The 24,529-nt window shown below is 30.7% G+C and overlaps 2 protein-coding genes, 1 long non-coding RNA gene and 2 pseudogenes across 3 annotated transcripts; 3 read left to right on the forward strand and 2 right to left on the reverse strand.

Moving 5' to 3' along the window:
• Positions 1 to 9: 9 nt before the first annotated feature.
• LOC149886020 (uncharacterized) lies at positions 10 to 23,890 on the forward strand. The gene is made up of 5 exons (XM_090092612.1): positions 10 to 277; positions 946 to 1,017; positions 2,969 to 3,009; positions 21,213 to 21,323; positions 23,653 to 23,890. The coding sequence occupies exons 1-5, from the start codon at positions 139 to 141 to the stop codon at positions 23,716 to 23,718; spliced, it is 429 nt and encodes a 142-aa protein (XP_089948738.1). The 5' UTR covers positions 10 to 138; the 3' UTR covers positions 23,719 to 23,890.
• On the forward strand, positions 7,865 to 8,453 carry LOC149886021 (uncharacterized; annotated as a pseudogene).
• On the forward strand, positions 9,553 to 12,877 carry LOC145202243 (uncharacterized). The gene is made up of 2 exons (XR_016454011.1): positions 9,553 to 11,175; positions 11,388 to 12,877. It is a non-coding gene; the product is annotated as an uncharacterized LOC145202243 (long non-coding RNA).
• Positions 14,318 to 16,199, reverse strand: LOC149886022 (uncharacterized; annotated as a pseudogene).
• LOC149886023 (uncharacterized) lies at positions 15,055 to 18,111 on the reverse strand. Its single transcript, XM_090092611.1, has one exon. The coding sequence runs from the start codon at positions 17,559 to 17,561 to the stop codon at positions 16,284 to 16,286; it is 1,278 nt and encodes a 425-aa protein (XP_089948737.1). The 5' UTR covers positions 17,562 to 18,111; the 3' UTR covers positions 15,055 to 16,283.
• Positions 23,891 to 24,529: the final 639 nt, after the last annotated feature.

The raw sequence follows: 24,529 nt of genomic DNA on the forward strand, positions 1-24,529 counted from the left end.
TTGTAAATATATGAAAAAAAAAAAAAAAAAAAAAAAAATCGTCACAGGATACGTTGATTCCAAACGGTGTTCTGAAAATAAAGAAATACTCTGTGAATCACAATTTGATTAGTCTTTTTGTTATATCCTTCATCAGAAATGTCTACAAAATTAGAGACTAATAACAATACAAAGCTAGACAATCTTATACATTCTGTACCATGCCTGATTAATTTTAACGGTAATGCTGAAGTAACAACATTTTTTATTGCATCACAAGGGAATGAAACTGATTGTGGTTTGTTAAGTTTTTTAATTTGATTTAGTAGCTGTGTAATTTATATATTAGATCACCAAGTTTATTATCTATGTCTATATTCAATCTTTGAAAGATAGTTTACTAAATCTTTGAAAGATAGTTTCCTATTTTTCATTGGTATCATTCTTATTGTTCAAAGGTATTTTTCAGAGTATTTGCCATGTTTTGAAAAGTTCTTATGTATCTTATGTGTTCATCTTGGGCTTTTAGTTTCAAAATTCCATTTTTATTTTTGTATACATTTTTCAATGGTTAGTGAGGAGTTGATAAAATTATAGTTTTTAAACTCCTGGTTTATTTTATGAATTCTTTTTTTTTAAAAAAGCTGGAGCTATTTTTCTTGTTATCCTTTGTAATAAGCATATACATCTAAAGTAAGAATGAAAAAACCATGAGGTATTAACATTTCTTTTTGGGAGTGAAATGTTATATTTTCATAAGATAATACTTTTTCCGTAATTTTTAAATATTCATAATGTAATAGCAGACAAGTTTCTTGTAACCGAATTCCTTTTTTTTTTTTTTTTTTGTGCAATTATAGTTCTACATTTATTTAGTAATAATTGACAAAGTATATACTAAAGATTTGTTTTATATAAAAGTTCTATATTGTTTGATTTCCGTTTTTGTGTACTTCAAAATTTTAGCCCTACTTAAGTCATCATTTAGAGGTAGACCCTTGCAGGGAAAAGTTATATTTCTACCAAAAGGATTTGAAGGTATGTGAATAAGTTGCATTTTAAATTACAATGTCCATTAGTGTAGAAAAAATTAATTGCAGGCAATCTTATTAATTTAAATGAAGTTGATGAAATAAACTGCTAAGTTAATTACAGTTAGAGATAAGTATCTAAACAAAAAATATTTTATGTAAAATAGACTTTGATGAGTTATTTCAGGAAAAAATAAGTTTTTGATGAAAACTTTTATGATTATTCTGAAAGCAAATTTAATCAAGATCTCAGATAAAAAAAAAAGTCATGTTAATAATTTTTCTTTTCTCAAAACCTAACAAAAAATTCCAGCTTAACAAAGTTTCAATGTTAAATAATTACCCAAAGAAATTTTTTGCGATCAAAGTCTTCTCTAATAAATTAACTTTTGTGCGTATTTAGTTGGGCTACCATTTGTTTTAATGACTTTGCAACTCAATTTTGAATCAATTTAACTAACTTCTTTGTCTTATCTGGATCAAAATGAGTCCAAGCTCCTTCAAGCAAGGTTTTCAATTCTTTTTTCTTTTTGAGACTTCTGTGTGCCAGCTTTTTAATATCCAACATCCAGAATATCCAACAGGTGTTCAATTGGATTGAGATCTGGACTTTGAGCTGGTTGTTCAAGTAACTCAACCTGCATCTGGATGAAAGACTCTTTTGCTATTTTTGATATATGCTTGGGATCAGTGTCTTTTTGGAGGATAAAATGTTTTATTATTTGCAGTTTTTGAGTTGAGATCAGAAGATTTTTTTTGGGAATGTTGATATCAACCTTCGAGTCCATAATTCTATCAATAAACTCCTGCTTTCCTTTTCCATTCCAACTCATCAACCCTCACACCATAAGATTGCTTTCTCAAATGCAACTGAGTTTTTCCATACTTTTTCACTCCATTAGACTTAACAAGATTATTTTTTGACTCATCAGTCCAAAAAACTTTCTTCCAGAATGATAATGGGATGTTTACATATTTCTTAGCAAGTGCAAGTCTTCACTCAATAAATTTTTGAAAGAAATGGTTTTTTTGTGTGGAACTCTTGCTTTAATTCCACTCTCTTTCAATCTATTTTGAATAATAAACAGGTTCACTTGAATTCTTAAATCTTTTTCATGAAGGTATGATGCTTTTGGTGTTGATAAAAATTGGTTTTCCTGCACCATCTTTATAATTTGCTGATCAATTCTGGGTGTCTTTTGCACTTTGCTCTTAATCTTGGGTGATTTTTAACATATTCAAAACTTTTGTACTTTTTAATCAAGCTGCTGATGATTCCTAATGCAGTTGCAGTCACTTTTTGTATCAATCTGAATATTTTACCTGTTTTGCTTACTAAGCTTGAGACCATTTCTTTGTTTTAGTTACCGTTTATATTGATGATTTCAATGACAATTCAAATAGCGTTCAAAAATATCAGTCAATTAATAGTAGTTACTCATTTTTTGATGATAAAATTCTTTGAGTTATTGCTTTAGAATCTTTTTTTAACTATCACTCTGAAAACTTTGTTTATATCAAAATAATTATCTTTTGTCCAAATTTTAACTTGCCTTAAGTGATAACTAAATTTTGGGCAAATAAAGTTAATTAACATTTTTTTTTTTTTTTGGTAAATCTGAAATCTTGATAAATAATGCTTTCAGAATAATCATAAAAATTTCCATCAAAAAGTTATTTTTTTAAAATTACTTGCCAAAGTTTGTTTTTCACAATTATATTTTTTAAGTGGATTTTTTACTCTGTTATTTTTTTATTTATTAAAAATGATTGACAATGATTGAAATGGATTGATGAATTGATGATAATTAGAGTACTATATGATATCCAAAAGTATCATAAAGGTGTTAAATATCAGATTTTTTATTTTCTTATTATTATTCGAGATTTGTGTTTATTATTTTTTTCTTATAAAGAAAGATTTAAATAGTTTTATGTTTTTGCTCTAATGCTTTTAGGTGTTTTGCTTGAGAGAAATAGAACTATAACTGATCATCAGGTATTCCTCACAATATTTATTATATATTTTATTTTTGATATCAAATACATCAGCAAAAATAGTGAAGAAAAAAAAAAAAAAAAATCAGCCTATTAGACCAAACTAACTGGCAGGTTCAATATCATGACATTTAAATCAAACCTTTTTAAATAAGTATAATCCATATAGTGAATTTGTGTTTCTCTGAAATGGAAATGATGTCCTATCATATATTTTTAGATAAAAATCGAAAATAATAAAAAAAATATATACAAAGAATTGATAGTTCTTTACTAATTCTCAAACTTCAGAAATACTGTTATAAGTTTGTTGAAACATAGACTTATAACAGTATGTCAATAGCATATATACATAAATATATATATAAGCTGGTACAGTAATATACCAGACCTGAGGACATCCAGAGACTAGTTGAATTTGACATTTCTCTCAAGGTTCTTGACCCTATTAAAATCTGTGGTCAAATATTCTTAAGTGTGACTAAAGGAGTCCTGCTTAGAATTTGCTAATCCAAAAATGGCCTTCATGACATGAAGCACATGCCTTTCATAGATCTGGTTTCTACACATTAACCATAGAACAGGTCTCTCAAAGGCATAAACCACAATGTTCCTTTTAGCTCCTTCTTCTTTGCCAGTGTTGTTAGATGTTGTGTCTGTACACAATTTAATGATCTGGTCAGACATCTCATAGTACTCTGTAGTTTTTTTGAGCTTGTTAATTCTAGGTCCCTCTTTTTTCTTCTTCTTCTTTTCTTGCCTTCTGAGCCTCTCTGCCATTTTTTTCAGCTTTTCCTCTCCCCTGTGAACATTTTCCCAAAATCTTTTGTCATTGTTTGCTATCTTGGTCCTGTTTGTGTCTTTTTTGATTAAATTAAAGATTTTTGTCTTCTAAGAAAACAGAACACTGCTCTCAGCCAAAACAGCTCTTAATGATGTGATGTTTAGATGTCTAGACTAGTTGGTGATCCTTTCAACTATGCTCCATTCATAGAATTCCAAAGGATTTAAATCTGGGCTGTTGGGAGGCTAGACTTCTTTAGAGCAAAATATTTTGACGTTATCCTAAAACCAAATTTACACCAAATGACTCATGTAGGCAGGCGCACAGTCCTACTGTAAAATATATACTTTTCAGACAATGCAGTTTCCATCGATTGCTTCACTATATTTATCAAAACTTACAAAAAAACTTCTTTTGTAACATTTTCCAATTGCTTAATAAATGCAAGGGCGTGACGTCACTTATACTGAGTCACTGGAAATTTCTTTCTGGAAACAATGGGGAAATCTTCAGGGTTGTGGGCAAGTCAGTGGTCATTCCTTCAATTTTTTTGGATTAACAGTGAGAATTATTTTTGTTGGAAAAAAAACCTTATTTGTCTGGCAGCATTGTTTTGTAAAGAACACAAAAGCAGATTGCAGCATTCAACTCACTTTGTTCTATTGGCTTTGGAAAGCATCTGTCTCGCTTTAATTAAATGTAACTTGTAGTGGAGGTCCTCCTTGATAAAAACTATTGAAATCAAACTCCCAAATGATTTTAAAATAACAAAATTTTTAAAATCATTTGGGAATTTATTTTTAATTGTTACATTTTGCATTTGGAATTTTTAGATTTTATTCTTAATGAAAAAAATTGTTGGTTTGCTAACAAATTATATCCTGGCTATAGAGAGGCGCACATGTCAGAATAACAAAAAAAACAACAAGTTTTTACAAAAAATACAGCCAATCTGATAAGAGATGAATTTTTTTAATATCTTACTTGATTATACTTAATCTTTGTAAATTGACCTTATTATGATTAAATTTTTAAGGATACATACATTTGCAAGGCCCAAATATTTTTAATATGAAGATTTTTTATGAAATTGTAAAAACTCAAATTTTCACTAAATTTTCGTCTATTTTATTAACAATATGCTCACGGTGCAGGTTATGTTTTGTTGCTTAAAAATACTTTTAAAAATAAAAAATGGTTATGAGCTTAAAGCCAATTTTCGTAATAACTTTATTATGATTTCTAAGTAATCGCGACATGATTGAAGTTGCACACTTTCTGAGAAGTGAGGCAGGACGGGAGAGTGTGGAATCTGGTTTAAATATTAAACTGATTGAGAACAACGAAGTGATTGGAAAATTATTCAATTGTGATAAATTCCCATTGCTATTAGAATTAAATGAAAGCAAAGTAAGTAAACTATTACCAAAAAAATATTTTTTGGTAACTAGATTGCAATACGTATCATTCATTTTGATTTTTTATGGATGTATAGTTGGTAGAAAAAGATACTCCTATTGTGTATTGCAATGACATTGAAGAACTTCATCACAGAAGAACTTCATCACAGAAGTCAAGGAACAAATGATATTTATATCAAATTAGGTGTAGATGGAGGGCAGGGATTCCTTAAAGTTACTCTGTTAATCACCCTAAAACTAGAATTAAAAAATAATAAAGTTCCAGAGAAACTGAGCAAGTGCGACGGATATGCGTGCAAAGATTTTAAAGGTTCAAGCGTTCACCAAGCTATTATATTGGCCATTTTGCCTTTATTGAACAAAAAATACCATAATTGGCGGTTAACTGTGGATAAGTTAAACATTTCATCCTTAGACTACACAGTATCTGGAGATCTAAAGGTTTTGCTTCAAATGGTTGGAAAACAAACTACAACATTAAAGCACCCTTATCCGTATTGCACGACGTCATCTCCTGACTTTCAAAAAGCTGATCATTTTACTCTAGAATCTTTGTGTAGATTTTACGACCAATGGATGGCTGATGGTGCAGATTTTAAAAAAGCAAAAAAGTACACAAATTTTGTTAATCCCCCTTTAATAACAGGCGAGAAAAACAAAAAAATACTAGAGCTTGTAAATATTCCTGGTCTACATATACTGCTAGTTGTTGTAGACAAAAATTTTAAAAGAGATTGAAAAAAATTTATTTTGTTTGTTAACCAATATCTAAGATAAACATTTGCAGAGTGTTCAACCAAAGGCAGCATCGCTTGGAAGACAGTGCTTGCAATATATTGCTTAAAAACATAGACAGCTTTGAACTGTTTTTTCAGGAGTCTAGTCTTGGAGTTTCAGCTGCCAAATACATTAAGGTAATTAGAGATTTTGAAAAAATAGTCCATGGTTGTTTGGAAAATCACTAAGCTCCACATATTTCAAAGAGTTAGAGGAGTTTTCTACGAACTACAGAAATCTATGGGCTACAATTCCTTTGAAGCTACACATAGTTGAGCAACATCTAATTCATCGACATGAAAGGTGGAGTCTTCGGTTGTAATTAACTTTTAAATTTGTTAAAAAATAATTTATAATCTTAGTAATTAAATACTCTATTTCAACAGTTAAATCGTAAAATTTGCATAACTTATGACGAACATTTATTAAATAAACTTGCATTTCTTTTACACTTCTTATATTCTATAGGCTTTGGTTACTGGACCGAACAAGCTCTCAAATTTATTCATCAAGATTTCAATCATTTTTGGCGAATGAGAAAAGTTGGAAAGCACAGTCCAAACTATATAGAGGCGCTAAAAAACGCGTTTGTTGCTTACAACTACAAGCACTTTTAAAGTAGCTTTTTATTTGCAGGAATATAGTTTGTAAAAAGTAAAATATTAAACCTCCAATGAACAAACGTTTAGTATGATTTTGAAATGTAAAATGTCAATCATGATCTAACCATAAAGACGCGAATTTTTTTTTTTTACTGTAATAAATAATTGTACCAAACCCTACTCGAACCATAATAACCCTCCCCTAGGGTATGGTTCCTAAAAAGTCTTTTAAATTTTTTGCTTGTTTTATGTTCAACTAGATCAAAATTCATGGACAGATTCCAATTAACATTAAAAAAATTTTTTCGTTTAAAAGTTAAGACCATTTAAAGGTAAGTTTAAGATTTGCATGGTTATAAATCTTAAACGAAAAGAGATTTTTTAGATGAAATTTGAAATCTGTAGATGAGTTTTGATCTAGTTTATTATTGAATAGAAATTAAAGGAGACGTAGTTCTAGAAAGGGGGGAGTTAGGGGTCGGGGCAGGGTTTGTTTAGCTCCAATTACCCTAATTTTTTGCAACTCATCCTCATTCGACACCAGTAACAACATACTAGAAATTTGATTATGCCCCATGCCTCTTTTTTACCTAACTTAAACAGCAAAATTCCTGGGCTCTTCTCTAAAACATGTGCTTTCTCCCCAGGCCCCCACTAAAAAAAGTTGTCGTTTACATTTTTTGAATGAGGAAATGTTTTTTAAAGATAACCAAAAATGGGGATGTGTTGCAAGATCTTAGAGCATGTTCCTCTGCACCGTGTGCTGCATTGATAAAAAAATTTGCTCAGTATAGTTGGAAAATGACTGCAGTGTATAACAGTTTTTGAGTTTTTGGTAACTATATTTGTGATTGACAATGTCGAAAATGTCATAATATAATCCATTTTCAGTTGTTTAAAAGTAAATGACCGTCCTAGAGAAAAGTGTTATTAAAAACTTTTACATTTTTCATCATTCAAACATTTTCTTTTTCAAAAACGTCTTAAGCTGAGCCAACTTCACGAGTTTTTACACTTCTTTAAACAACCCCATACCCTCGCCTCCTGGCGTACACAAATTTTAACCGCCATAATTGAAGCAAAAAAATTTTTGGCGCAAAAGTTTTTAAAAATTTTTTAAAATTACCTTTTCGGTGTCCGAACAGAACCCGATGGCATTCCCTAGTCTAATCAAGGACGTATAAATAAATGGATGTTCAACGCATTGTTTCAAAAAAAAGATAAGTGTGTTAAGGAATTGTTTAGCTAACAATAGCGAAACAATAGGTGATAATTGCAAAACCTGGGAGTATTTTTATTTGATTCGACGTCGGAAAAGATGGTCTCGACTATTCAATAAAAATATTTCAAAATATTTTTCTGAGCAGCGATACATAAAATGAGTATGACAGAAAACATCAATGTTAATCAAGAAGATTATTTTTTGCTTGAAAATATTGATAAAGAAATTGAAATAGTTGTTGAGGATTTTATTGAGCTAGATCTTGAAGTGTCAGCGGACTTGTTATCAGAGGATTTCGAATTAGAACTCATACCATCAGCAATTTCTACTGAGAAGTCGATTGCAGAAGAAAAAACAAACAAAAAAAACAAACTGAAAAAAAAACAGAAGAACGGCTAACAACTAAATTTACCTGTCCGAAATGTCACAATAAATATCTAAGAGAATCGAATTTTAAAAAGCATGAAAAGAAATGTTACATTGGTACTAAAGGTGTGTTTATACTCTCATGTTGTGGAACTTAATGTCTAAACTGGTGCTATTTTATATTTACAAATACTCCCAAATTATGAAAGTATTGTAATTAGAGCATCCCGCCATCGGACTCGGCGGGAATCTCGTACGAGATTTACAAGATTTACGATAGCGATGCATCGGTTTTTACGCAAAAGTGCGTAATTGGATTACTTTCCATCGCAAAAATACGCGACCGATGGTCAAAATAAAGTACGGTAATTTATTGGAAAAACCTTAATAGAAAATTTGGAAAAATACAAACATCGAGATTCTTACGAGGCTTCTCGAGGTACGATGTAATTCGATGATTTATCACGAGATTTCACTGTAAAAACGAAGTGTTTCTAATAATGCGAGATTATTTGATTAAATTGCGATGGTAATCTATAAAAGGAGTGAGTTAACTGTAAAAACCGATTTAGATTTTCGCAAATTCCCTCCGCAATTAAACGCAATTAGGTTTAGGGTAAGGGTTAGGGATAAGGTATAGGGAAAGGGGATAGGGTTAACATCAACAAGATTTTAAAAAAAAGAAAAAAAAAATTTAGCGCATGCGTATAAAGTATTGCGCTCCGATTAGCATATGGCTGCATAGAGCACATTGCGCTTCAAGTAGCAACGGCCAATAATATATTACATGTAAAAAATACATAAAGTTAATTTTAAAAATGCGTAACTTTTACTTGTTAAAGTAATTTATTACTACTAGTAAAAGTAATTAACATAAAAAATGTTATTTATTTTTCTTTGTCTATGTAAATCAATTTAAAAGTAAGTCATGTGAAAGTAATTTACTTTAAAAAGTAATTTACTTTAAAAAGTAATTTAGATTTTACGTAAAAACGGTAGCAGGAAAAAAGCTGATACAATAATAAAATGATACTATACTAAAGCGTATCAAAGTATATAAAAAAAGCTATTTCGGAAATTTTTCCAGGGGGATTTTTTCTCAGGGGGTTTTTTCCTGATGCCGTCTGAATTCTATACGTTTTGGACATTTTCAAAAAGATAATTCTTCCAGCCTAAGAGTAGTAAAATGTTCCCATGCTCGGCCAGGAGTTGAATTTTTTTTAAAACGGGTTGGCTCTAAGAATGGCTTTCATAGTAAATAAGATATTGTTCCTGCGCTAGGAATGGTTTTAATTGCCAATATGAGCATGGTCCGGAGTCGATTATTGATGTTTTTAAGGTGGGCAGGGAAGAAATATCTAGATTGATCAATCAATCAATCAGCATGGTTGTAACTCCGTTGCGGAAAGTTCTAGAACATTTAATGACGTTGTGAATTTAATAGTTTTAATAGTTTTTATCAGTGAAAACCAAAGAATTGTAAACATGTGTTTGCAGTTATTTATGGCGGTTTTTGAAGGATATTTTAAGAAAAGTATAGAGTATAAATGAAGGAGAAAATTTGTAAAAGAGAGTTTTAGTTAGGAGAGAGAAGATTATTGCCATTTATTGATTTGTTGGTTGCGAGAAAAAACTACAATGGTTGTTCAACTCATTTGGGAATACTTCACCATTGATGAGGACTCTATTGAATGGATTGACACAAAGAGTGGAAAGAGGAAGAATTATGATGCCAAATGTATTCTGTGTCCAGGCATTAGAAAATCACTTAAATGTACCTATGGAAGCACTACTGGAATCAGAGGACATTTAGAGTAAGTATTTAAAATAATACATCGCATTTTGTTAAGAAACAGATATTTCGTAAATGTAGTTATAGCTGTAATTCCGAGTTTTCGCTGTAAATACGAGATTTCGCTGTAAATAACTTATAGTTTTAAAATATACTGTGGTTAAAGAAGGAAGGCCAATAGTTGTAGACTGAAGTTTTGTAAAAGTGCAGTATTATACTAAGCGAATATTTAGTTTATTTTGTTAAAATTACCAAAACAAACCGTAAAACCGAAATTTTACTGTAATTATGGGTAATTCACGTTTTACAGTAAAATATCGCATTTATAGCGCCATCTGTAAATAACTGTAATATCCAATGTTTAACCTTTTTTTTTTTTTAATTTTTTTTTTTTGCAGATCTCAGCATCCAAAACATTTCTCTGAGATGAAGGCTAAAACTTGTGCCCTGAGCAAGATACTGGAAGCTGATAAGGAGGAAGCAAGGAAACAAAAAGAAATATCAGGTCTAAGAACAGGGTTCTTTCCCCCCATGAAGAAGACCCAATCTTAGTCTAAGTCTCAGCCAAAATCTACGGCAGAATCTCAGAAAAAATCGCAAGCACAAAGTCAAATTGGAGATTATATTGATGCACCAAAGTGGTCCTTACATAGTGATAATCAGCAAGAATTCGATACAGTTCTCACACTTTCATTTGTCCTATCAAACATTCCTTTAAAAATGGTTGAATCTCCAGGGATCCAAATGCTCCTAAACTATTTTTGTCCTAAAGCAACCATTAAAAGTTTGACAACATTAGCAAAGTAAAAACTTCCAATGCTTTACAAAAACATGGAAAGGCATGTGCAGGAGCAACTTGATGAAGACATTCCTGATTAAAAAATTGTTGCTTTCACAAGTGATGGTTGGATTGCCAGAAACAATGATCCTTATGAATCCCTTACAGTCCATTATTGTAACAAAGATTTTGAGTTGAAAAAGCTTACTTTGGATTGTCAGAACTTTATTGGCAGAAAAACTGGTATCAAACTAGCACAAGGATTGGACAATATGATTAACAATTCCCTCATCCTTGCTGGGGGCAATCTTAAAAGAGTGTGTGTAATAGATGGTGCTAGTAACATGAAGAGTGCTGCTACACAATCAAGACTTGTTGATCAACACATGCTTTGTGTGGACCACATCATGAACCTCTGTTTACAGGTAAATATTTTCAATGAAAATAGTGAAGTTACAGTTAAATATCTATTTTACAGCAAAATATCAGATTTCTTTTTTTTTTTAATCGCTTTTACAGTAAAAACTTTGGGTTTACAGTTAAATATCAGATTTATAATTACCAATAAATATCGGAATTACAATAAAACCATCGTATTTATAATAAAATTTTTTAAAAAATTTTAATTTTTTTCAAGTCTGCTGTTAAAAACACACAAATGGTTGATGAAGTAATTAGCAAATGCAAGAAACTGGCTCAAAGAACACATTAGAGGACAATTGGTTGGCAGGAAATCAAATTTGCATGTTCTGAAGAATGAATAGTTGCAAACAAATTAATCCAAACTGGTGCTACAAGATGGAACTCAAACCAAATGATGAAGAAATCAATTTTAACCCTTAGGCCTGGTTTAAGACATGTGAGACATGAAAGAATTTGAATTAATTGAGGCGATTGAACCTTTTTTTACCAAGTGCGAACATAACAGTGAAATGTGGGCATCCGACACACAAACAACAATTGATAAAATTCAACATGATGTTCTGTGTTTGCATCAGTATTGTGCCAATGAAGTGAATTAGAATTTAGTCAGAATTAAAAAATCGCCTACCAGAAAAAAGCATAAACTATAAATATTACAACTATGGAAACTTTTTCAACCCATCTAAAAGAGGTGTTGGTGTCAAACTTATCACAAAAGACACAGACAAATTGTTAGAAATGACAAATTTTTTGGTGGAAAATCATCCAACAACACTTGAATTCTATGCTGCCCGTGAAGCTGAGATGACAGTGAAAAATAGTGAAACTTTGGATAAAGCTGAAGTTGATGAATTGTTTGACATCATTCAGGAGCAAGAATTGTTGAAAACTTCACAATCAAAGCTGAAATGTGTCCCCCACTGGAAACTGAAATAATTAAATACATGGACTTGCCAGCACAAAGTTATAATGTGACAATGGTGGAAGAAGCATGAAAAGGAATTTCCATTGCTGTCAGCTGTTGCAAGAGACCATCTGTGTATACCAGTAACATCAGCTTCATCAGAAAGGATGTTTTCTTCAGGTGGCAATATTATAAGTGCCAAACGGGAGTGTATTATACCAGAAACACTAAAAATGTTAGCTTTTATTAAAGAGAATTATTCAGAGGTCTAAGCAAATATTAAGTACTGGGTCAAAAATAGTAATGATGAGCCTGGTGCTCCACCTAAACCAGTTGAAATACCTGAACCCACTGAAACTCAGGCGGAAACACAGTTACCATCAACCCCAAGAGCATCATCACAAGAACCTTTAGTATAGTATCATTGATTTACATAGACAAGCTGGAGGTTCTGGGTTAAAAAAAACTACTTTCACACAAGCCTAAAAAAGGCCTCACACTCAGACTACTTCATGTCCACCAGCCAGAAAAAAGTTAAGTTTTAAACCCTCAATTAAGAAGAAATCCATCATTTCATGTATGTGATGCGTCAAGTAAACTAATAGGTTTACCAGATGAAATATATGATAGCCACAGTGGTGAAAACTCATCATCTGAATCATCATCTGAATCAATTATTTGATAAATTTTTGTAATTTGTAATAATATATAAATTAAATGAAAAAAGAAAATATTCCGATGTGTTTAGAATGGTTTGTGATGGTTTGCGAAATGTAAATAAAATGTAAAAAAAAAAAAAGATTTAATCTTTTTATTTTCTGATATTTTACGATGGTTTGTGGTGGTTTGCAAAGTTTTGCTGTAATTTTGCGAAAACCTCGTAATTATAGATAAATACATCGGAAATATCACAATATTACTACTCAAGTGTACTAAGGCGGCAAACCAGTTTTTTTCTAAAAAAAAAAAGCCGATAGCTTTAGTTAAATTCGATTGGTTGTTTCGTTAATAACTTATGCATACCGCGGTAAGCTTCTGTACCGAGATTTTTATAATTTAAGATTATGCAAACCGTATTTGGTGTCAATAATTTTTATAAGCAATTTTTTAAAAACAATTCTGTTGCGAATGACGCGTAAGATAATTTATATAATAAATTTACCGAAAACTACAGCCGAGAATATTGAGGATATATAACCGAGTAAAATACAACCGAGACTCATTTTTATTACATTTGTCTTTGGCGCAACCGAACCATAATTTATTTATAAATTTTTATTACTTTTTAGTGAATACGATTGCAAAATGTTCACATAAAGTACGTGACAAACCTTTTCACTTTAGCATTTGTTATAAAAAAAAGCAAAGTTTTCTTATTGTAAAACAGAAAAAATTGGGTTTTTTTTTTAATTTGTGAGTTGCATGGTAACTTGAAAGACTTTGTCACGATGTGGTTATATGTATAAAAGCTCAACCGATTTTCTGAAGTTTAATTTAGGCAAAAATGAGCCCTAGCCTTTGTGCGCGAACATGTTTTGCAGAAAATATTGGCTTTATTCTAACCCCAACTCTGTCCTGGAGGTTGCTTATAAAATGTATATCTTAATTGCATCAAAAAGTGCATTGAACAACCTTTCCAACGATACCAAATATGTTGCTTTTTTTTTGGCTTTTGAACGAAATATCAACTAAAGCATAAATGCAGTTTTCGCTGAAAAAAACCTGGTTTCCCGCCTTAGTACACTTGAGTAGTTTACACTGTAAATACAATTTATTGTGAAATTACGCGAAAACATCGTACGATGATGCGTAAATCTCGAAATATATCGGAGGGCGCGTGAAATTCTCCACATCGGCCTCGGACTACTAGTCCGGTAGAATTTAGTCTTAACCTAGAAAAAATTAGTATAAAGACATGTTATATATCGTTGGAAAGCTTATTTTTTCCTCTTTTAAATGAGTAATTGGTAATTTTTTTTATTTTGGGGAAAAAAAGTTGTGACGTCAGAAAGATTAGCAGAAAAGCACCAAAATTGACGTTTTTTTACTAAAAGAATTTATAATTTAAGCAAGTAAATGTAATATATTTTTATATTTATTACTCCTAAGTATTAGTAGTTGGTTTAATGAACTGAAAGCGAAATAATAATAACTAAAAGTACGGTATAAAGGTAGAGGGGGACGCTACTTTAGCCAATTTTTTGAAAATTTGACTTAAAGATGTGTTTACAAAACAAATATATTCAAAATATATAAAATACTGTTAAACGTAATTATTCTGTAATGTTACCAAGAGCATGTTAAAAAATATTTACAAAGAAGTTTATCTTTATGCATTAAGTTTATCTTACTTATTCTGATTAAATTAAAATTTATGTAAAAACATCTGAGAAGTGACGGTCATGGGCTGGTTCATTTTCTTCGTCAACTTTTTCAATATTTGTACAGTTAATCCCGTGACAGGTAGCACACGATGAAGTGCAGTGAAGTCCCATCTTTCTGCAGGAACATCGACTCGAACAGGAGTTTTTACACCCAAATCGAACAACCTTTAGGATATCCTCTGGACCTGCATTTTCATCTGTCGCTATTGGTGAGTACATAAAGCCATTTAATTTCCATCCCCAATTAAGTGGGTCAAGATCAATTTCACTTAGACATCTCCAAATACACACTTGATGATATACTCTCAATCCATGGTAGTAAGCAGCTCTAGGAGATGGTGGAAGAACAGAAGGGTCTATGTGAGCTCGATCTGAGTTTATCATTTCCTCGTACTTTTGCTTTCGTATTTGTTGTAGATTTGATGTTGAGGAATGTAGCAGCTGAAAGAAACGAATTGATGCATTTCCAATCTCATCAGGCGATTTATCATCATGGTAAAAAATATTTGCTGCATTCCACAAGTCTTTGGCTTCAAGCTTTCTAAAAATTGAAGTCTTTCCAAAATTGTGAATTGCTGATGTTGTATCACAACCTGTAAATGCGTGCGCAAAAAGAATATTGTTAATGACATGTTCTGCTGTACTGCCAATAATCTGATCAATGTCATAACATTCACGCTGGCAATCAACTCTTTTTGTCATACTTGTTAAATATATTTTGTGTAAAGATTCAACTGATTTACAGTGGTGTAATAAGAGGCAAAGAATATCGCTGTCATCAGCAAATATTGACGGGCTCTGTTTTGGAAAAGTTAAGTGCAATTTTAACGATTGTAGTATCTGCGTCAGAATGACACACATACACAGTAAAACCTCTTTCTCTTAATCTAACTTCTAGAATTCGGATAAATGATTTTTTGTTGGCGTAGTTAGAGAAAAATTTACTTCTATCAGACGGACAAGGATTGCTTTTATGTATTTCAACTGCAAATTGTGATAAAGATCCACGCTAAATACGCGTAGCGTCTTTTGTAGAATTTTCATATCCATCGAATACTACTACACTAACTTTAAGGTAATTAAGAAATTGGATGTACTTTTCAAAAATATTGTCAAATATTTCACCCTTGTTCCAATCGCAGCAGTATAAAAGAGCGCCATCATCGGAAACTTTTAAAGAATAAGGAGCAAATGGCATAGATATAACTGGTTTTGTTAGGTAATTTTTCAGCTTGTGTTTTTGAGCACTGCGCATAAGACCATCTTTAAAAAGTGACATAGGGAACGAAGTTAGTTCATAGTAAAAGTAGTCTTCAATTTCTTTTTCTGGTTTTTTCTCAACGATAACTGATAAACGCAAAAACAATGTCAAGGGATCAACTGATATATTTTCATTGTTGACTTTAATATTTGAGTACAGTCCTTGAAGATTTTTAAGTTGATTACTCCTTTTGAAGGATACTTCTGTGTATGTCATATCATTCATTTGTGCCAGTATTGATGCACCAATGCTTTCAGAACAATCACAAGTCACCTGATTAAACTCATCTACAAGCCCTGAGTCCAGAGCCTGAAGTTGTTCTCTTACATCAAATGGGCTATGAGAATCAAACCATGATTTAATTTTTTGAAAATCTTCAGAGTCACGTCTAATCCTTCCCGCACAAAGTTCTTTGTGTTCTTTACTTGAGTTTCTTGGCGAGGTTAATGAATTTATTGCTTCTGTCATTTCAGCGCACCTTGATAAAAAATATTATTTCTATATTTGTAAATATTTGCCCCAACGAATGACCTGTTAAATAAATTTAGTTTTTCTTGTATTCTATATTGTTATGTGTAAAAATTTTTTTAAAAAACAAATACAAATAAAATTATCACTTAATAAACAAACCTCGTCGTAACTTGATGCAAAACCCAGTTTAGCAAGTAGAACATTTAGCCACTTGGAAGAAAGTACATTATCAACGGTAACGGCTACTCCTAACTGCATTGGCATTATTGATTGTGGCCTCACTGCAGAAAACAATGCTTGTGAAATTGACGTTTGTTTTAATGGCACAGGAATTAGTTCTCTGATAAACACCTTCAGCAATAAGGGTATGCAGGTGTTTTCATTGTTAGTTACATCTTCTGTTAAAGGATACGTTTTTACATCATGGTCAAAATTCTTTATACAATCACTCAATAATTTTGCTGCTGCAGTTATAACTCTGATTTTTTCGTCCTCTGCATTGTGTTTTTTTCTGGTGTACCAGTTTTCGCATAATATATGTCTAAATCTGTCCAGTATAATTACATTACTTTTACCTTGTCGCGAGACTAATTGCATAGAATCTCCGTATTTTTCTTTTAATTTATTTTGCGTCATTTTAAGGGAATATATTTCTTCTCCTAATGTTTGCATCATCTCGTAAAACTCAGAGACTGTGTATAGATCAATATCTTCCTCAAGTTTTATGCATGCTGCATTAAAGACAGTAAGCTTTTCTGTTGATGTTGGTCTTCCACAGCTTGATGTAGTAATAGATTTTTCAAATTTTGCACGACAATAGATGTGATATCGTGCTTCAACAGCTACAAGATCATTTATATTCAAAAGTCTAGCTTCAACTGTTTTAGATAAAAAATCGTTACGTTCGTTGCATAATTCTAGAGTTGCATGATAAATTTTTGATGATTTTGTTCTTACTTCTATGAAATTATTTCTCTCAGGTTGGCGACTGTCAAGTGTGCACATATTTCCACTATAAAAACATTGCTCTTTAAAATTAAAAAAAATCTGTTCTGATCGAGTTGAACGTTTTCTTTCAATAGGAGTTTCCATCGATGCTTGTGATCGTTTAATTGATTTTGATTGGTTTCTTAATTTAGTTCGACACGATGAGTGAATAAAAACCTTTTCTCCTGTCTCTTGTTTTTTATTCAGTTCATTTACCAATACATTTAAATCCAATTTTAAAGCACATTCAATTAATTTTCCAAGAGCTCCTTGGTTATCAACATTCCTTCCAAATCTTGCCCCCACTTGGCTCAACGAATCTCCTTCTAATTTCATTTTACCACACAATGCACATACAGAGGATTCATTTTTTAAGTCCATAATTTTTCAGTTTCAGAACTAGTTTTATTATCACTTACAAGATCATATAATTTATATTAAAATCTGAAAATAGCAAATCGTTACATAATTATAAACACTAAGATAAATAATTTATTAAAAAGTTTTTGATAAATATTGCCAAAAAAATTCGATTACATTTCGAATACAAAAAGAATATTACATTCTAATAACTTTAAAATTCGAAATGTAGAACAAGGAATTTTTATTCCCTCTACCCATTTTTACTTACAGAAACAAAGTTTAACAAAAATATTTGACAAAAACAAACAAAAAATCAAAAATATTCCTCTTGCAAAATTCAAAAAAGGTCCTTTGGGGGGCTGTGGCCCCCGCGGCTCCGAAAGCCATGTTTCTAGTAACAAAAAATATATATATATACTCAACACTTTTATATTGTTTAAATATAAGTGTTATTATAGTTACAACGCAACTTATTGTACAGCATACTTAAAATTTATCAGCAACGTTTAAAATTTCGTATTTTACTCCTAATCTTTGTGACGTCATAATTTTTTTTCCCCAAAATAAAAAAAAATACCAATTACCCATTTTAAAGAGGAAATAATAAGCTTTCCAACGATATATAACATGTCTTTATAATAATTTTTTCTAGGTTGACCCCTTTTTTGGTGAAATTCTACCGGACTATACATTGCACCTCCGATGTGATACCGTTCCATCGGAGTCAGCTTTATAAACTATTTCTCACATCGGAATTTACGCATTTACGCAATTTCCGATGGCGGGATGCTCTAGGTTAAAGAGTAACAAAAGTCTATCATCTATTACCTTTAACTAGCCATTTTTTAACTGTGCACATTTTCTTGCACCATTATATTTAATAAATGTAATAAAGACAACTTGCATTCTTCTATATGGAAGTTCAATAGTACATTACAACAATTTACAGTTTTGAATAATTTCTAAAATCAAAATTAAGAATTATTACAATTAGAGCATCTCGCCATTGTAAATTACGTAAATGCGTAAATTCCGATGTGACCATATAACATGATTTGCATAATTATTCAGGATGAGCTTTTTGATTGTCTGAGGTTATATCCAGCTTGTAAAAACTAAAAGTTGCTTCTTTAAAGATAACAACAGGTTTTAATTGATAGTGACTATCCTGTTTTATTATGCAGCCACACTTTCTACATAAATATTTTAAATATTCCTAATAAAGACTCATTATTTATCCAGAGATAATAGATAGGAATATAAGATAAGGAATATTACTAGTAATCTTATATTCCTATCTATTATCTCATTACATAATAATGAGATAATAGATAGAATTATAAGATTACTTCTTTTGATATATCTAGAAAAGATTAAAAATAAGATTGTACATCACTTGTAGAAGGCTCAAGAATATGCAACGAAAGGTATGGTCTTATTTTTATTATCATGTTGTTACTATTAGTAACAACAATAAAAATAAGACCATACCTTTCGTTGCATATTCTCATGAAAAATACATTCTTAACATTTCTTTCCAACTTCTGAAACCAATAGTTTTTTATGAACTTTAAGATGCTTTTAGTCATAATACCTTTAGACAAAATGCGATTTAGGTATCGAAAATAAGAAAATTTACAACTAAGTCGTTCGCGAAAAAAAATCACAAGTTCAAGAAAAAATAATTTCGACATTTCCGACAAAAATAAGAAATACTCTTTGACTTGAGCCTTAAAGTGGGAAGCATAGTCTGAGATTGGGATGAAAAGAACACTGAAAATCTTTCATTCAACCTTTAAACTATATCATAGTAATTTCAACTTAACAAAGAAAATTGGTTTCACTTTACTCTATCCATTCTAGTAAACCATACCTAGCCTTTTTGCAAAAGCCTAGTTTTAGACGTCAAAGTTTAAACACAGTGAAATTTTTATTAAACAAAGTTTATAGCTCAAATCAATCTTTTTTAGATTTGTGAACTATTCTTGATTAATTTTTTTGTCTTTTATAACCATAAGCTTCAGTAAATGCATACTTATAATCGGTTTACTGAGGGAGGTTTAGTGAAACAAATTTGATGGGGAAGTCGGAATATCTGTATTAGGAATTTAGAAAATTGACGGTAACACGCATAGTTATTGGCTAATTGGCGGCACTTTTGATCTAAAACAATGCGTTGAACGTCAATCTATTAATACGTCCTTGGTCTAATGTAGAACAGCATATATGAGAAATTTTCTGAACATGGGAGAAAAAACATTTTGCAAGTTTAAACCAACATGGATGAAGTTTAAGAAACAGGAGCAGCATCCAAATCACGGAGTCTACTACCAGCAACTGTCAATTTTGGAACAAAAATAATTATTTTTTGTTTTTTAAAGACGTATTTTGTGTTTTACTCTTAAACTCAATATTTTTATGTTTAAACACGCATTTTTGTATTTAAAATCTGCGAAAGTATGAATTTTCAATAATTTAATAAATTTTTAATAAGGTACAGGCTATAGCATTTGCATTTAACCATTTTTAATTTATTATAAAATATACTTCTAGCATATAAAATATAAAAGAATGTCAGCATATATTAACTAAAAATATTTTACTGATCCAAATGTCGTCCTTTTGCTGTAACTATGTCTTTTAATCTCTTTTATATGGAAGCAATGAGCTCTCTACCAACTCTTTGGTTGTGTTGCTTAACTACCGTTACTTGTGAAACGCTTCAGTATAATTGTGAGACATCACTCTAATATGGACCATATAGCAAAGTTCATAGGATTGTCCAAAAGTGGTGCAAAGAACACCTTTGTTCAAAACTTCACAAAGTTGTTCTTTGCATCACTTTTGTGAAGACATAACAGCTATCATACTTACAATTCACTATAATGTTCACTTTCACTAGTTTAAAAAACAGTTTAGGCAATTTGAATCCATCATCACCTACAGGTTCATAGATAATGACAGCACCCAGTCTCTGCTACTTGAAATGCGTTTCAATACCTTCAAGAAAGTCTTCTGTTGAGGCTGTGTAAACTCTTTCATTTGTTAGTTTCTACAATTGAAACTCTTTTCATCCTACCAAATGAAAATATTGTTTGCAGCTAGCTAATTTTTTTCTAACATTTTATTCCCTCATCAAGCCCCTTCAACTTAGTTGCACTTGAAGACAAATGTTGTCTCCAAATATTGTAGGGTTTAAGAATAAGATCATATTTCACAATGCTCCTTAGTGTGCTATCAGAAATTTCAAGCTCTTTTGCCCCCTTTCTCATGCTACTTCTTGGATTTGTCTGCTCTCTCTTTCTAACAATTTGGATGTCTCTCTTGATACAAACTGAATGTATTCTTCCTTAGGTTGATTGTACCTCCTAATGCCTTTTCCATACATTGAAAACCATTTTTCTGCAGATATTTAGCTATTCCATAATTTCTCATTACTTAAACTAACCATTTTTAAAACAACAATTTGAATGCATTTCATTACAACATACATACTTAACTAGGTTTAAAATACTAAAACAAAACTTTGCTTTTATTGAGAGTGCATTGTCAAAACCAATTTATAGGATAACAAAAATGTTGGTGTATGTGTTTATACTCGCTAATATTTTATATTTAAGTAAATGTATATGCCACACCCTATATAATTTTTTATATTTTACCACCTAGAAACATGTTACAGTTGATGGTCATTTTAATAAATTGAACTACTGGAACTTAGAGACATTACAAAGAAACATTTTGGTTGATGCATTTGATTGGTTCAGTGTATCAGAAGTGGTAATTATTTTTATCTTAGCAATAAAGGCATAATTTATTTGGCTAATTTTTGTCTTAAGTATGTTCTCAAATTTTCATTTCAAAATCAAGATCATGTTTTGGCACTCAAACAAAGCTTCTTTAATATAAGAGTATTTATCTTTAGGTTTAAAAAAGTGTGTTTTTAAAATCTGCACAAAGTGGTAAGGTTCTAAAATGGGGTAAATTTGAGGGGTCTAGACCCATTTAACACCTTGGGGACATTTCTTTTTTTTTATTTATGTTGTTTTTCTTTTATTTTATATTAATTTTACTTTATAAGAGGTTTGTTACATAATGATATTCATTCTTCTTTTTCCTTGTCCTGAAAAGGATATAAATGTTTTAAAAACTATATTTTAAAATTACATGTCTTAACATAAATGAAAAGTTTAAGTTATAAAAACAAAATCAAGTTCTTCTAGCTCCAAAGTTTTAACATATTTATTTCAAGAGTATTCTAATATTTTAACATATTTATTTCAAGAGTTTTCTAATATTTTCTTTGAGTTGTTTCCATCCCAGCCTCTATTCTGGTAGCCTTGTTGAATAAAATTTATGGACTTTCGCCAATCATTGACTTTCGCCAATCATTGAACCCTTGCAAGTATATAACCAAAAGTTAACTAGCAGTATTAACATAGTTGATACTTACAAAAGTTATATAGTTTATACTTATAAAAGTTAACTAGCAATAAACGTAGAGTGGCAAACATCTCTTTTGTTTTGTTTTTTTAATAGTTCTAGCAAAATTTGCTTGATTATTTGAGTGATAGATGCTAAATAGAAGATTTCTTTGACTTAAACGGAACATAAAAGTGGTTGACCACCCAAAACATGTCTCACTGACAAAAAGTATTTGTCACGTCAAAAAGAACACTTTTAACAGCTCTATTGACGCCATTCAAAAACTTAAACTTTCAGTGACCAAATAAATCGTCCCTTGACGACTTCAACTTTCAGGACTTCTGAGCTTTAGAACAGTGAAAAACCTTTCATTTCTCTAAAAAGTTGTAAAGCTAGATGTGAATTTGCAAATGATCATTGACACTGGACTATTTGTTTGGAAAAAAGTATTGCGAAGCGATGATCCAAAGTGCAATTTGAATTATCCTGATGGCAATTTAAAAGTATGAAGACCTTAAGGTAACTGTTTGGATATTAAACACACAGGAGGAAGGTCATGGTAGTGGAGAATGTGCAATGGTTTTGGATTGTTTTTCTGCTTTTAGTAGAGTTGGATCTATTCATAGAATAAATGGCATTACTGATCAATTATAATGCCGTTTATTCGGTAGATATAAATACTAATGCTAATAATAACATGCCTCTTCTATGGACATTTCAATTAAACCACGAGCCACAACAAACTTTTAAACTCATTAGATAATGGTTTGAAAGAAAGTAAATCGAAGTAATGAAGTGGCCAGTTCAATTATCTAATCTCAATCCGATTAAAAATATATGGCATCAAGTTGTACTTAATTTTAGACACAAAGAACCGATCAAAATCGCCAATTCGCTATATAAAGATAATGAAGGCAAATTGAATGGAACCACACAAGAAAAAGTGGCAAACTCTTTGAGTCTATGCCGAAACTTATACTCCATATTCTTAAAAATTACAGGATATGCCAGTATTTAGTGATTTAAGTATTTTTCTTTTAGTATGTAAATAAAACTTGCTTGTGTTTTGGATTTCAACAGTTTCAGTTGTGTATTTATGTATGTATGTATGTATGTATGTATGTATGTATGTATGTATGTATGTATGTATGTATGTATGTATGTATGTATGTATGTATGTATGTATGTATGTATGTATGTATGTATGTATGTATGTATGTATGTATGTATGTAAAATAAAGATACTGACGTCTTCTACTATAACTTCAACAATAAAAATTAGAAAACAGCTACAAAAACTTTTGTAGTTAAAAAAAGTTTTCGTTTGGATAAAATATCTCTTGTTTGCAAGCAATAAAAAAAAACGCTGCCCTTGTCTGGTATTTTTTCAGCTGCGTATTTAGTATTTTTTTTTCCTTTTGACAAATAAACATTTCAGCATAATAATAATAGTTTTCATATTATATATGTAGCAAAATGTTAGGAATATACCATTCCGTCTTAAGTAGAAATGAGCGGAAACGCTGTTTCAATTTTGCATGGTATTACAAAAAGGTTTTACAAAAAGTGTTTTATAAAATGTATTAGTTTACTTTTGAAAAAGTTTAAAATGTCTCTAAACTACTTTATATTTAATATTATTTACATTAGTTGTTCTAAACTCTGTGTTCTTACATTTTTTTAGCTGCATTCGCCTGTTAAAGAGAAAAATAATACCAAGATTGATGACGAAAAGAATTCATTTTTATAAAAAATATAAAATTACTCTCTTTAGTTTTAAAATATCTGTTGAACGATACTCTAATCCTGCATAGTAGGCGAAATAAAAAAGGAAACGCAGTGTTTCCTAAATATTATCAATAATTTTCTCTTAAAAAAGTTGTTGTATTGAAATTCCCTAATAAACAAATGATGCATAGTGACTGTTTTTTATTTATTCCTTAAACTTTATTAATATATATTTGCTTTCAATAAAGCATTGATACAAGTGAAAGCGAGTGCTGGAAGTACAATTAGCAGCTGATACAAAGAGTATCATTTCTCATTTACTGCAGTTTTGAAGAAGTAAACTGCCTCTAGTACATACAAAAGAAATGTTTGTTGCCTAAGTTTTGAACATAAATTTTAAGTGACGTGAAGTTTTGTTAGAAGCTCCTTGTAAAAGGTACTACAGATTTTATACATCATACAGTAGCAACATACATTATATAGTTGCAACTCAAACTTTAAATTATTAAATTTGTACTGAAATAGTATTGTTATTTCTGTCTTTGCAAATGGCGAATATCGTGGTATGATTAATTTTATTAGAAGCTTTAAATTATTTCGAATGACTGTAAAATGATGGACAGGTTTCAATTATTAACTTTAAAAATTAGGCGTTGCTATCTAAGGAAAGTTTTTAAAAATGCAGATGAAATCGAATTAGTGAATGCATAGGGTTCGATCAGAGAGCATATAAACTCAGAGTAGAGGACATACGGAAAACAGCGTCCATGTTAATGCCAAACATTTAAAAGAATAAAAATGCAAACTGCAGAAAAAAGTTTAAAACAAATTTT

Source organism: Hydra viridissima, unplaced genomic scaffold (assembly GCF_058129835.1).
Source record: "Hydra viridissima isolate aposymbiotic clone 2 unplaced genomic scaffold, HvirCarnegie_v1 scaffold_7, whole genome shotgun sequence".
In the NCBI taxonomy this organism is placed as follows: Eukaryota; Metazoa; Cnidaria; class Hydrozoa; order Anthoathecata; family Hydridae; genus Hydra; species Hydra viridissima.